The 13,777-nt window shown below is 41.8% G+C and overlaps 1 protein-coding gene across 1 annotated transcript; it reads right to left on the minus strand.

Annotated features, from left to right (window-relative positions):
• Positions 1-3,793: 3,793 nt before the first annotated feature.
• LOC123828314 (zinc finger protein 709-like) lies at positions 3,794-8,742 on the minus strand. The gene is made up of 4 exons (XM_045853158.1): positions 8,600-8,742; positions 6,851-6,977; positions 6,583-6,655; positions 3,794-5,933 (listed from the first exon to the last, which is right to left on the minus strand). Exons 1-4 carry the CDS (start codon positions 8,600-8,602, stop codon positions 4,943-4,945), a joined length of 1,194 nt encoding a protein of 397 aa, XP_045709114.1. The 5' UTR covers positions 8,603-8,742; the 3' UTR covers positions 3,794-4,942.
• Positions 8,743-13,777: the final 5,035 nt, after the last annotated feature.

The raw sequence follows: 13,777 nt of genomic DNA on the forward strand, positions 1-13,777 counted from the left end.
CGGGCCATTTGAATTCAATGCCCATAAAGATTCAATCCTTGTCTCTGCTTATTGGTTCTGGTGGTGACAGGCAGCATGATCACTGACTTTTCTGGTTTCAGCTGCACCGGTGGTGGCTGACCAGTGACATTTACTGAGACTCCCATCTGGCCTGAGGAAAATGCAAATCAAAACTCCAATGAGACACCACCTCACACCTGTTAGAATGGCTATTATCAACAAGATAAGTCATAAGTGTTGGAGAGGTTGTGGAGCAAAGGGGACCCTCATTCACTGCTGGTGGGGATGTAGAGCACTACAGCCCCTATAGAAAAGTCAGGCGGTTCGTCAAAAATTAAGCAGAGTTACCATATGACCCAGCAATCCCTTTCCTGGGTATCTACTCAAAAACACCTATTCGCAAAGATATATGCACCCCTATGTTAACCGCTGCATTATTCACAGTAGCCAAGACATGGAGAAAACCAAAGTGTCCTTAAAGGGAGGACTGGATAATGAAGACATGGTACACAATGGAATGTTACTCAGCCATAAGAAAAGACAAAATACTGACAGTTGTGACGTGGATGGACCTTGAGAATACTATGCTGAGTAAAATAATTCAGTCAGAAAAAGCTAAGAACCATATAATTTCACTCATATGTGGGACATAAAACTGAAAATCGCAGACACAGACAGCAATGCAATGGTCGTTAGAGGGAAGGGGGTGGACAGTGGAGGGGGCCGGATGTACAGTGATGGAAGACGGCTAGACTTTAGATGATGGGCACACAGTGCAAAATACAGATCTAGTATCATAGAAATGTACACTTCAAACTTACATGATCCTGTTAACCAATGTCACGCTAATAAATACAAGAAAAAATTTTAAATAAAAAATATAACTTCAGGAAATAAAAAACACAGTAATAGTTCTTAGCATAAGAGTGCTTGCGGGACTTCCGGCAAGATGGAGGAATAGGTGGACACACTGTAACTCCTCGCACATCCCAGAATAGAACAACAATAATTTACAAACATAATATCACTCAGAACTGTCAGAGGATTTATCTGAATGGAAGTCGGACAGCCAAGAAGTTGAAGTAGACCCATACATCCAGACTGGTAGGGGACGACCAGCCGGGAGGGCACGGGGCTGGCTCGGGTCGGCGGCGCGCGGAGGTCAGGGGAAATTTGGTGCAAAATCGGCGCCACAGCCATCCGGGGCGCAAGAACGCGGCGGTGATCCCTGAGTACGCAAGCAGCGGCTGGGGGAACCAGTGAGGCAGCGATTGTGGACCAGGGCAGAGCTCGCAGCCCAGGATCCCAGGGAGGTGTCTGAGCCCAGGAGAACCGAACTGCTGCCATTGTTCCCACCCGTCCCCGATCCCGCCCCCACCCCCACATATAACGTCACAATCTAGTGACTGAGGTGCCCAGCCCCAGTGAACACCTAAGGCTCCGCCCCCCACCGTAACAAGAGCGACCAGACCAGAAAATAAATAAATAAATAAATAAATAAATAAATAAATAAATAGGAGAGACAGGGAAAGACATAAGACATGTTTCCAGCAGAACAGATCAGTCCCCCAGGACTCATCCTTTTGAGCGACCAAGAAATAGCCAATCTATCAGATGCACAGTTCAAAACACTGATGATCAGAAAGCTCACAGAATTGGTTGACTTTGGGCGCAATTTAGATGAAAGGATGCAGGTTACCATAAAAGAGATGCAGGAAGATACGCGGAGGAGAACCAATAGTGAAAGGAAGGAATCTGAGTCTCAAAACAATACAGTGGACCAGAAGGAAGACAGAATCAACCAAGCAGGAAAGCATGATGAAATAAGAATTCAAAAAAATTGAGGAAAAACTTAAGAGCATCCAGGACACCTTTAAACGCTCCAACATCCGAATTATAGGGGGTACCAGAAGGGGAGGAGCAACAAGTGGAAAAGTTATTTGAACAAATAATAAAGGAGAACTTTCCCAATCTGGCAAAGGGAACAGTCTTCCAAGAAATCCAAGAAGCTCAGAGAGCCCCAAAGAAGCTGGACCCAAGAAGAAACACACCAAGGCACATCATAATTACATTAGCCAAGGTAAAAACGAAGGAGAGAATCCTAGAAGCAGCAAGAGATAAGGGGACAGTAACCTACAAAGGAGTTCCCATCAGACTGTCAGCTGATTTCTCAAAAGAGACCTTACAGGCAAGAAGGGGCTGGAAAGAAATATTCCAAGTCATGAAAGACAAGGACCTACATCCCAGATTGCTCTATCCAGCAAAGCTCTCATTTAGAATGGAAGGGAAGATAAAGTGCTTTTCAGATAAGGTCAAATTAAAGGAGTTCATCATCACCAAGCCCTTATTTTATGAAATGCTAAAGGGACTTATCTAAGAAAAGAAGATGAAGAAAAGACATGTATAGAAAAAGGACAGCAAACTCACAATTATTAACAACCACACCTAAAGCAAAACCAAAAGACACTAAGTAAACAACTAGAACAGGAACAGAGCCACAGAAATGGAGGGCACATGGAGGGCTAGCAGCAGGGGGGTGGGAGGAGGAGAGAGGGGGGAAAAGGTATAGAGAATAAGTAGCATAGAATGTAGGTTGAAAATAGGGGGAGGGCAAGAATAGTACGGGAAATGTACAAGCTAAAGAACTCACAAGTATGACACCTGGACATGAACTAAAGGGGGGGAATGTGGGTTGGAGAGGGGGTACAGGGTGGAGGGGAGTGAAGGGGGAAATGGGACAACTGTAATAGCATAATCAATAAAATATATTAAAAATAAATAAATAAAATGAAATAAATAAAAACAGAGTGCTTGGGAAAAGGTTATTATTTCTTCAGAAAGTACAGAAGCATTTACTAGAGGAAAAATGCACACAAGTTTAATCACATGCAACCAAAGATAATTGAAATCATTGGGAGATTATGTTCAGCCACAAGTAAATGCAAACATCCAGAAACTGCATGCACTGGAGAAAGGACTGGTTCTCGCATGGAAGGACTGGCTCAGAGAAGGCACTGCACAGTGTGGTGAAAGAACAAACTGTTTCCTAGCCCTCTGCACTGCACCACTGTAGACGTCGCAGTGGAGTCAGAATCACACAGTCAACAGTGGTATCCACAGAACAAGGTGATTACTTGTCAAAGTAAACCTAACACAAATACAATCTGAAAAAGAGTGGTGTACCCTTCAGAAAACAGTCTCAACCGCTACAGTCAACATTTGTAGCCTGGTGGGCTCAAATGGGCTTGCAGGAAAATCCAACCTATGCTGCATCTTTAATGTTGAATTCTGAACAACTGTAAAGCTTACTCCTGAGATCAAATGGAAGTCAGGCAGTCGGGTGGTGGATTAGAGGATATTCTTGATGGCAGGGCGAAAGACTGAGGGAAACCAACACACACAAAAGCTCCATGCTTCTGTCTGTCTCCTTTTACACAAGTGGCTTCAAAACCAGTCCAATCCTGTTTCACTCCTGCATTCAAGTTTCATGCAGGTTGGGCCTTGCTGATTTCTAACATGCAAACATAAAGGCAACAGATTGTGGAAAATGTAGTTCACAACATTACACATGTCATATAACAGAATCAGGAAGTGTCACCTCCAAGTCTAGACCTTATTGTCCTGTCACAGGTATTCTCTTCTAAATGCAGGCTTCCTAGTCCAAGTCCCAGCCAGAAGCAACGACAAAAGCAAGGGACAGTGGATGAAAATCATTCACATGGGACTATACTCTGTAACAAACTTACAAATATGTGGCAAATATTTATTGAATAAAATAATACTGAATGTCAACTATCATTGAAAAATTAAAAAACATTTATTGACAAGAAAATGGAATGAAGCTCTTCAGGCCAATGAAAAGGCACTTTTCTGTTAAGGTAGAATATATATATGTGTGTAAGGCATCTTCATTCAATACTTGCTACAGGAAGCCAGATGGAAAGTATGAACAAACTCCAAAGTATCATTTTTTAAATGTTCCTTGATTTGCAGAACACTTACAAAATTACAGAAAAATTGAACCTACTTGTATATTAGTAAAACACTTCCATTTACTCATGGATCTAACAAACTTCAATATAGAAATACAAAGTGTTTATTAACTGACAGGAAGGAAAAAATACCTATTCAACTTAGAAACTCTTGCTTACAGAGTTATCTGCAGAATTAATTACCTCAGTGCATATTTGCAAAAATAAGTGGACTTCATACTACAGAAAATCACTGTGAGAATGAGTCAGTCATAATGACCGTGTATGTCTAAGGTTTATAGTATTTCTTCCATGCTGTGAATTTTGGGGAGTGCGTGAATTAATTTGCACCAGGCTTACATTTAGTAGTTACTGTAATGTGATTTCCTCCCAGGGCAGTTTTTGAGCTGCTCTGAAAGTATTTATTAAAACTTTGCCTTCATTTTCAGTCATACAGTATCTATCCAGTGTACATTCTCACATGGTGTTGTGGGGATGTGAGGCAAAATGGAGGTTTTCCTACACAGTTTACAGTCAATAGAATTCTCTCTACTTGAAGTTTTTGTCACAGCTTTCCGAGCAACTGGGACAGCTGAAGGCTCCCCTATGTTCTTTGCATGTGCACGATGGGCCTCCAGTGTGCGTTCTTACATGTCTGTGAAAGGCTCTCCCCTTTTCCTTATGTGCATAGTAGGCTTTCTCTCAGGTTCGAGTTCTTTCATGGTTTTCTAAAGAAGTGGGATGATGGAAAGCTTTTCTATAATCTTTACATTGACAGCTCTTTCATTCTTGATACTAAACTGGGAGACATAAATGAGTCTTCCATTGTGTCTCACAAATGAGACATAGGGCTTTTCTCCCCTGCATGTCTTTCTAACAGTCCTTACATTTACAGGTCCATCTCTATTCTGCACTATCACATGTGACTGCAGAGCTGAGTGATAAATGCAGGTTTTCCCACATTCTTTGCATTAACAGGGTTCATCTCTACAACGTGTTCTCACATGTTTACGGTAACTACTTGGGTAACCAAAGGCTTTACCACATTTTGCACATTTGTAGGGCTTTTCTCCACTGTGTATTTTTTCATGTAATCGACAGTAACTGGGACTCCTAAAGGCTTTCCCACATTGCTTACATCGGTAGGGTTTCTCCTCAGTATGAGTTTTTTCATGAATTCTAAGAAAAGTGGAATAAAGAAAAGCTTTACCACATTCCTTACATTCATGAGGCTTCTTTCCATCATGAATTTTTTTATGTCTACTAAGATATATAAGTAAACTGAAGGCTTTACCACATTCCGTGCATTTATAGGGTTTTTCTCCACTGTGTGTTTTTTCATGGATTCGACAGTAGCTGAGACTCCTAAAGGCTTTCCCACATTGCTTACATTCATAGGGTCTCTCCGCAATATGGGTTTTCTCATGATTTCTAAGTAAATTGGGATAACGGAAAGCTTTAGCACATTCCTTACATTTATAAGGCTTCTTTCCATCATGAGATCTTCTATGTTTTATGAGATAACTGAGTAAACTGAAGGCTTTACCACATTCCTTACAATAATAGGGCTCTTCTCCCCTGTGTGTCATTTCATGACTTTCAAAGTTTCGTAGACAACTGAAATCTTTCCCACACTCCTTACATTTAAAAGGGCCACATCTAACGTGCTTGATCATGTGTCTTTTATATGTGGTGAGTGTACTCCAGGCTTTGTCACACCTCTTACACTCATAGGGTTTCTCTCGAGTATGAATTTCTGCATGTCTATGTAAGTTACTTGAATACCTGTAGGCTTTACCACATTTTGTACATTCATAGGGCTTTTCTGCACTGTGTTTCTTTTCATGTACTCGAACATATCTGCGACGCTTGAAAGTCTTCCCACATTCCTTACATTTATAAGGCTCCTCTTCATATTCCCGACACTGGTATAGTTTGGGTCCAGTGAGCGATCTTGTGTGGCTAGTAAAAAATGAATAATGCATGAAAACTTGTTTATACAACCTGGATTTAGGTAATTTTATTTCAGTAACAATTTTCTTCTTTTCATTATAGTTTGGAATCTGGCTGAAGGTTTCTCTACATTGACTACCTTCTTTCCTTTTATAGAGTCTCTCAACCATATGACTGCCATAAAAATAAAAGCATATTATTAATACTTTTTAACTAATGATTTATATTTATTAATAGTATGACATTTTTACCATTTCAAGGAAAGTATAGGGTTTCTGCACATACTTACTGTTTGAAATGGCTATACTAATAGCTCTGAAATTGGGCTTGATCATAGAGATTATAAAAACAGTAATATTCACTAATGCTGTTTCTATGTACTGTTTCCAAGTATACTTATTTATTTTTTATACACTAAACATCTAGGTCACAATTGAGAAAAAAAATTTTTATTTTATTTTAATCATTGTTCAAATATAGTTTCTCCTTTTTACTCCCAATCCAGCCCCCCTCCCACCGAAAAAATTTTTGATGAAAGTAGTCTAAGAATCAATAAATTGGAAGCTGGGCTGGTATGATTCCTTTGCCTCTTTTTCAAATTTGATGACATAATAAGATTTTTGGTGGGACACTGCTCCCTCATGTCAGGGTGACTCACCTAGGATTTGTCCCCTGTTTTTCATACTGATCTTCACTGTCATGGTCTTCCCATTTTTCTTCTAAAATACATGCTAGAAAAAAAACATAAATTATTAAAGAATATGAAAAATGGCTAGATTTCAGGTCCACAATGAGCTGTGATCATGCCTAATTTAGTTATCTAAGTATTTTCTCTCCACATTTCACTTCTTCAAACAGCACTGATAAGCAAGCAACACTAGTTTTCTAACTAACTAAAAGAGTAAGTAAGAAGTTGTCATCACTACCTACGGAAGCCAGGTTCCTGAAGGTTTCCTGCATCACATCTCTGTACAGTTTCTTCTGGGTTGGATTCAGGATGGCCCACTCCTCCATGGTGAACTTCATGTTAATATCCTCCAAAGCCACGGAGTCCTAGAACATCCCACACATGTACATACAGGAGGGTGGGTGAGACAGACAGCACTGGGGATCTACACACAAACCATACAAAGTTTGCATATGACACATGGTCTCCAACATTTATTCTATGACTTGGCTGTCAGACTAGTATTTATTAGCCACAACTCACTTCCTCAGGAAACACATTTAATTTGTTGTTACATTTTTATTGTGATCACTTCAAGTCTTCACTGCTCTCTAATGTCAGGGCACAGAGCTCTTTGAAGAAATTCTATACAGATAAAAAATATTTCCAGTTTAAGCACATCAATTCCTTGTGAGAAAACTCTCATCTCCTCTAACACCACATGGTGCAGCCCTACATGAAGCACACTGTCACACCTGCATAAAGTGTTAATGAATATGAACAAAATAAAGACCTGGAAGCTTTTTCATCTATTCTTATCACCAAACACGAGAGACCAGGAGGTCTGTGGAAATTCCACTGGTAACAAAATGCAGCTGGCCACATTGTCCTGAAGTACTCTGGACCATTCGAAGTAGTCAGGTCCACTTGGCCAAATGAAAACATTGCTGTGGAGGAGTATGAATTATAATATGTTTATATAATACGTATTACTGACTCCATTTGACCTTCTTTTGTCTGTCTCATTTCATGGAGCTAGGAAGTTACCAGTGTTAAGAGCCCAGGAGTGAGGAAGGCGGGGCAATTTAGGCCTCTGCAAAATTCCTATATTTGCGAGCCTCAGGGTCACTTCATACCAGTTTTTAGGACACACACACATATACACTAAAATGAAAAAATCACATAAAGTAAGTTTTTCTGGCAGCATTGTAACACTGGGCCTTGACCTTGAGACACAGCTTAAGACTTGGCATTAGCAAGGGCCTTCGCTAAAATCCACAGTATTTAACATTGAATTAGCACATGACCACTAAATACACAAGATGCTGGGAGGTACTGGAAATATCAGAGGAGGCATTTTGTAAAGTTTTGTCTAACCAGTAAGTTCTAACCTGAAACTTAATACAAAATAATATTTAATGTATGAATAGAAAGAATTGATAACATTAAAATGTCAATACTACCCAAAGCAATAAGAGATTCAACAAATATCCTATCAAGATATCAATGGCTTATTCACTGAACTAGAACAAATATTCCAAAAATTTATATGGAACCACAAAAGACACCGAAGAGCCACAGCAATCTTGAGAAAGAAGAATGATTTATTTACTGGTTTCTGTATTTATTATATTGTACGTTTTATCTTTATTTTAAAGTGTATTCTTTTTACTTAAAAAGTAGGGGGGAAAAAGTTACCCAGTCAAGATTTTCTGCAATAACCCTCCCTGTGGTCACCTCACCAAGTGGGGAGACGCGGCAATGCGGGTGCAGGGCTGTCCAAAGACGCTCGTGGAGTTGAAGACTCTGTGAACAGGGACAGACCTGACGCCTGGAGTCACGGCTGCCAGTCCAGCAGCCACACTGCGAGCCCGAGGGTACTGAAGTCTGAGCCCAGTCCCCAAGGGCCTTCGGTCCCCAGACTCCAGACGCGCAATGGAAAGACTGTCTAGTCAGGGAGATTCGGCCAGCCCCTCCTCCTGGCATCTGCACCCGTCTGCACACTCACCATTTCTAGGTTTTCTGAGTCTCCCTGAGTCCTTCCTACAACTGTCACAACCAGGACAGATCACAGCTCCACAGATGAGCAGAAAACGTGGGGTTCCAAGGGCAAGAGAGAAGCAATCACCAGGGTACAGAGAAGGTGCAGGACTTCCGGGTGGCTGAGGAGCGTAGCACCGCCCATCTGCTCCGGCAGCTCCACAGCTGACAGACAGTTCCCAAGGCAACGCCCCCCTCACCAGCCCCCCCCCACCCCCCCCCACCCCCCCCCACCCCGGTGCCTGGGTTACAGTCGCCGCAGCCCAAAACAGCCAGAACTCATCCCGTGCAGGGACATTTGCACTGAAAACATACTGCTGAAAGTCCACCAGGCAACTGGGATCCTTCCTTGCAAACACAGACACTAAAAGGCACCTCACTGCATGCAACAGTTAATATGGCTCCATTTCGATCTTTGTTCACAACTGGAGTCTGACGTGTGGTTTTGCCAAAAAGGTGCACAGGCTCAGACACCAGGGATGCAATCCGTGGGGATCTTTCCAGAACGTCAGTCAGATTCCGGAAAAGTGCCTTGAAATCAAGAACAAGCCATCATTTCTGTGGGGGAAAATATCTTTAGGTGTTTACGAAGTGTTTCTGACATGAAAAAAGTTTCTGATATGAAAATAAAAAGCCATTGAGAATACAAGCAGGTGGTTGTTTTCTCAGTGGTGATTCAAGCACTCTCCTAGGTCCTGAGCCACCTCTTACTTGCAGTTACAGTATTTAATTCCTAAATAATGAAACTTACCAGAAAACTGGGTTTTGTCTAAATAATAATCCCCGATAGGTGAGTCTGTGATGTTGTTAGCATAATGTTCTCTCTGACAACGATGGCATCCCCCACCAGGCACCCTCTCCTTATGGTGGTCACAGATACCGTTTCCAACCATCTCCTCTCCATTCCCCCAGGAATGCTCGTCCTTAGTATTCTCAGAGACAAATAGCCCCACCCAAGTCCACCCAAACTGCAGCAATAACTCGTCATGCCTGGGGACACAGAAGAAACCCTGGAGGCCATCGGACACGTGGAGCCCGAGGGACAGAGCCAGAGCCACGGGTGAGCTCCGTGGAGAGAGACAAGGAGGGCTCGGGTTGCAACCAGCACTCATCACACCAGGTGGACCGCCGCGAGAACAGCAGCATCACTGTGTGTCGCCCTACAGAGTGGGAAGGAAAGTCTGTGGATATTCGACATAAAGAATTGAGAAACGGAGAAGAGATTTCTGTTTCATACTCTTTTCTTCGTCCTCCTTTTAACAGCTCTCAGGAAAACAATCTCCTCGAAACAGTTTTCCTGGAAATTAGTCTGATTTTCTAATGCCCAATATACCTCTGGGTTTTTCGTTTTGCTTTGTTTTGTTTTATCTCCTAACTCTTCATCTTCCCTAATAAAGGACCTTCTGAACTAGGAATGTGTGTTCACTGGGGAAGATGAGCAAGTGTGGTCTCCTCTCTCACACTGTTGAACTTCAGAAACAGGATGCTGAGGAAATCGCCTTTCATCCCTGCCCCTCCACATCCCACTTTTACTTGCACCTGTGGGAACTGAACGGTCCAGCAGCAGCCCTCCCTGGGCAGAAAATGCTGATGTGCTTCCTGCACTAATGGCCGTGAATCCTTCTGCTTGTCAAAGGTTATTTTTTTTTTAAGATTTTATTTATTTATTTTTAGAGAGGAAAGGGAGGGAGAGAGAGAGAGAGAAACACCAATGTGCGGTTGCCAGGGACCATGGCCTGCAACCCAGGTATGTGGCCTGACTGGGAATTGAACCTGCGACACTTTGGTTCACAGCCCCCACTCAATCCACTGAGCTACGCCAACCAGGTTGTCACAGGTTCTTTAGCAACATTAGAAATCTTGCTTTCCCGTGCTGTCCTCAGATTGGCTCAAATAAACGCTGATAAAAATTCTCAAAAAGAAGTCCTTCAGTCACTATGGTCATCATTGTCGACGTGATATCTTCAAACTGTGTTTGGTAAGAGGAGGTGGTTCCTGTGATTTTCATCATGGGAATACAAGGGCCAGAAGATACTTTGGGTGTTGGTGCATCCACCTGCACCACAGAAAACCCATGAGAGCTCAGGACGTCCTGCAAGATGGTCCTCTCAGGCAAAGCGCTCCACTGAAGGAGCTCAGGGAGTCCTCTGAATGCATGGAGAGGGAGACCTTTGCCTCATGATCTTGGAAAGTGACTGTAATGGAATAAATTACCCAAAGTTCTGGAAGGTGCTCTTGGCTCTGAAAAAGAATAAGGAAGAAACTGATCTTTTCTGTGGTTCAGAGCATGAACTAACTGTAAGTGGCAAAGCATCAAGATTTATGTTTGTACTTAAAAAATACTTTTTTTTGTCATGGTCTGCTAAAATATTAACATAAAGCTTGAGGTAATGGTGGGAGAAAAAATCAACCAAATTCTTCTATCTTGTGGGGAAGGCATGAATTACCATAAATAATCATCTCAGCATTTATGTTAAAGATTTGGAAGTATGGAAAATAAGCACCCATAATGAAAACAAGACAGTCATCAAGGAACTTTATTAAAAGTGTTACTTCTCAGTCATTTTACAGGTCAGTTTCTCACATTTCAAAATCTCTAAGTAACGTAGAATGTTGTAGATTCCATTGAGAGAAGTTCTGTTTTTAAGTGTAAAATGATAATGACAACGAGAAAGGAACAGTAATTCTTACAGTAATTCAAACCACTTTAGAAAGGCCTAGTAACTGGAAGGCACTCAGCACCATGTGTGGATTGGCTCATTTGTTTTCATCGGCTCAGACTTCTAATCATGGAAGCACTACTATGCTCTCATCTGCTGACCGAGGCAACTGACACTGGGGGGAGCTACATGGATTGTGTCACTTCACAGCAGCAGGCAGTAGGGCACTCAGATTCATCACCAGGACTCGAAAGTCAAGCACTGCCACGCAGCCCAATTCACCTTTTATTATGAAATTAAGACAAATGGTTCATTGATAAGGTCAGACTCCTTTGTGTGAAGCAGAAAAAGTTTATTCCTCACAAGCCTTATTAAGATCCACACTATAGAATAGATTTCCTTGGGCCTTGGCTGAAATCTGAAGTGGGTTCCACAGAATTTTTTGTCCCTTTTTGGTGCTGAAATCCCGTGGTCACTTCAAGCACAGTGACAGCCAGGGCAGTCCAGCATTCATAGAAGGCACTTGGGAGCAGAGCTTTTGTTTGTAAGATGGAAATAAGGACTTTGAAGGCAAGTTAAAAATGACATGTGACATAACAGCGAGGCTCCAGTGTGTACACATCTTTTTTTCAGAGTGCACCATCCCAAGTGTGTTCAGAACGAGCCACCACAAGTTGTGCCGCAGTCGGATGCAGGTTATTTTGAGCTAAAGACAATTTTATCAACAGGCTGAAGGGAAGCTTCTGCCCCTCCCTTTAGCTACCCAGAAGAACTTGAATTAGGGGCCTTGGCCATAATAAAAGATTATCAGCAATAACCTCTTTTTGATCCACCTCTACATAGAGCTTATTACCAGGGCAAATTTCTATTTACTAAACATCTGCTCTTCTTATCACCCTGCAAAGACCCTTTGAAGACCCCAAGGTGCATGACCTCATCCCTAGCTCAGGGTGTCTCATACACCTGGATCCCTTTTATCACTGAAACTGTGCTGGGTGTGGGTGTAGGGTCTGTGCTGTAGAGTAAACTCAGGAGGGGCTAGAGCAGAGGGGAAGAAGGTAACTCTCCAATTGGGAGGACTCCATGGTTTGTGTCACTCAGTGGGTAGAGCAGCAAAATGAAAATGCAAAATACTTCAATGTTTGCAAATTTGAAGATGAATGAAAACTCCTCTCAAACAATGTTAAACGTAAAAGCACACCACAAATACCTGTGATTCAAATCAATACAAAGCCTCGAGCCCCAGATAACAATGTCCAAAGTCACAACCACATATTGCATATACAAAATTTGCAATGATGGCAAAAGTGATGAGGAACCATGTCTATATCTTTATTGGGAATCACTATTGTTTATCAAAGAGCAGGACATTGAGTATTGCCACCTTCTACTTACTTTCACACCCTCGTGTTTCCTGAAACAGTGTTTACCATGTTTTCACCTTGCGGAAATACAAGTTCTTAATGATGACATCCTTACTCACAAGGCTATACCGTCATGTAAGGATATATTCACCCCCGACTCCCTACTATGTCACATGTCATTTTTCACTTTCCTCCAAAGCTCTTATCACCATATCACAAAACAAAGCTTTACAGTGTGCTATTCACCTCTCTATTCTCACAGAAGTATAAAGCTCCAGGATTGAAAGAACTCATTTGTTTCATGCCTCACATCCAAATCCCAGTGTCTTATTTGTGCTGAATCGGGTGTGTTGACCCCAAGTGGGTGACATAACAAGGGACGTTGAAACATTAGCATCGAGTATAGTCTTTCACCAAGGAAGTCCTGATTGGACCCTTTCTCCCTTGCTAGAATTGCGTACCCTCAAAATTTACCTAAACTTACAGGCTTCTTCTTACTAATGAGTGACTGGGGCTTCTTACAGAATAAGCTTAGCTCCACTACGTTGGTTTTGTCTTCTAGAAAACAATCAGGTTACCACTGCACACGTTCAATACACAGAAACAGCTTGACGACTTCCATAGTCATCATGTCATCTAGCACAAGTCAAACTCCCATAACAGTTCCGAGCAACCTTTCATGTCATGCCCCTCGGTCAGGTGACCACTTTGTGGTCACAGTCGTTATTGGAATTCGTTACTCTATTGGCTACAGGTACGATTTGAGATTTGCAGGTCACTGGCAAGAAGGCACTGAAAAACCATGATTGAAATTTTTGGTTACTAAGAATCAATGAGACTTTCATAACAAAAGTTATAACTGTAAAAGAATAAAGAGTAAAGTATGCCTGGGGGAAAATTACGTGAACCTGACTGCACAGGATAAAATTGACTCAAGGTACAATCATTAAATGAGGAGAACCACAGATATCCACAAGGGGACATTTTCGTATATCCTCTCAGGAAATGAAAAACAATTCTTTGGTGGCATACAACAGCTTAGAAAATGGTTGATAAAATACTTCTATGAAACAACTACAGAAGCATTATTCTGACCAAAAAGAGCACATACTTTTGGTCACA

The sequence above is a fragment of the Phyllostomus hastatus genome, unplaced genomic scaffold, assembly GCF_019186645.2.
Source record: "Phyllostomus hastatus isolate PE091 unplaced genomic scaffold, TTU_PhHast_1.1 phas_contig_98, whole genome shotgun sequence".
NCBI lineage: Eukaryota > Metazoa > Chordata > Mammalia > Chiroptera > Phyllostomidae > Phyllostomus > Phyllostomus hastatus.

Coding starts and splice junctions, on each gene's coding strand:
- LOC123828314 (XM_045853158.1), bottom strand. Junction 6,656..6,850: donor CAGGAACCTGGCTTCCGTAG/GTAGTGATGACA, acceptor TTTTTTTTCTAG/CATGTATTTTAGAAGAAAAA. Junction 5,934..6,582: donor AAACAGGGGACAAATCCTAG/GTGAGTCACCCT, acceptor ATTTTTTACTAG/CCACACAAGATCGCTCACTG.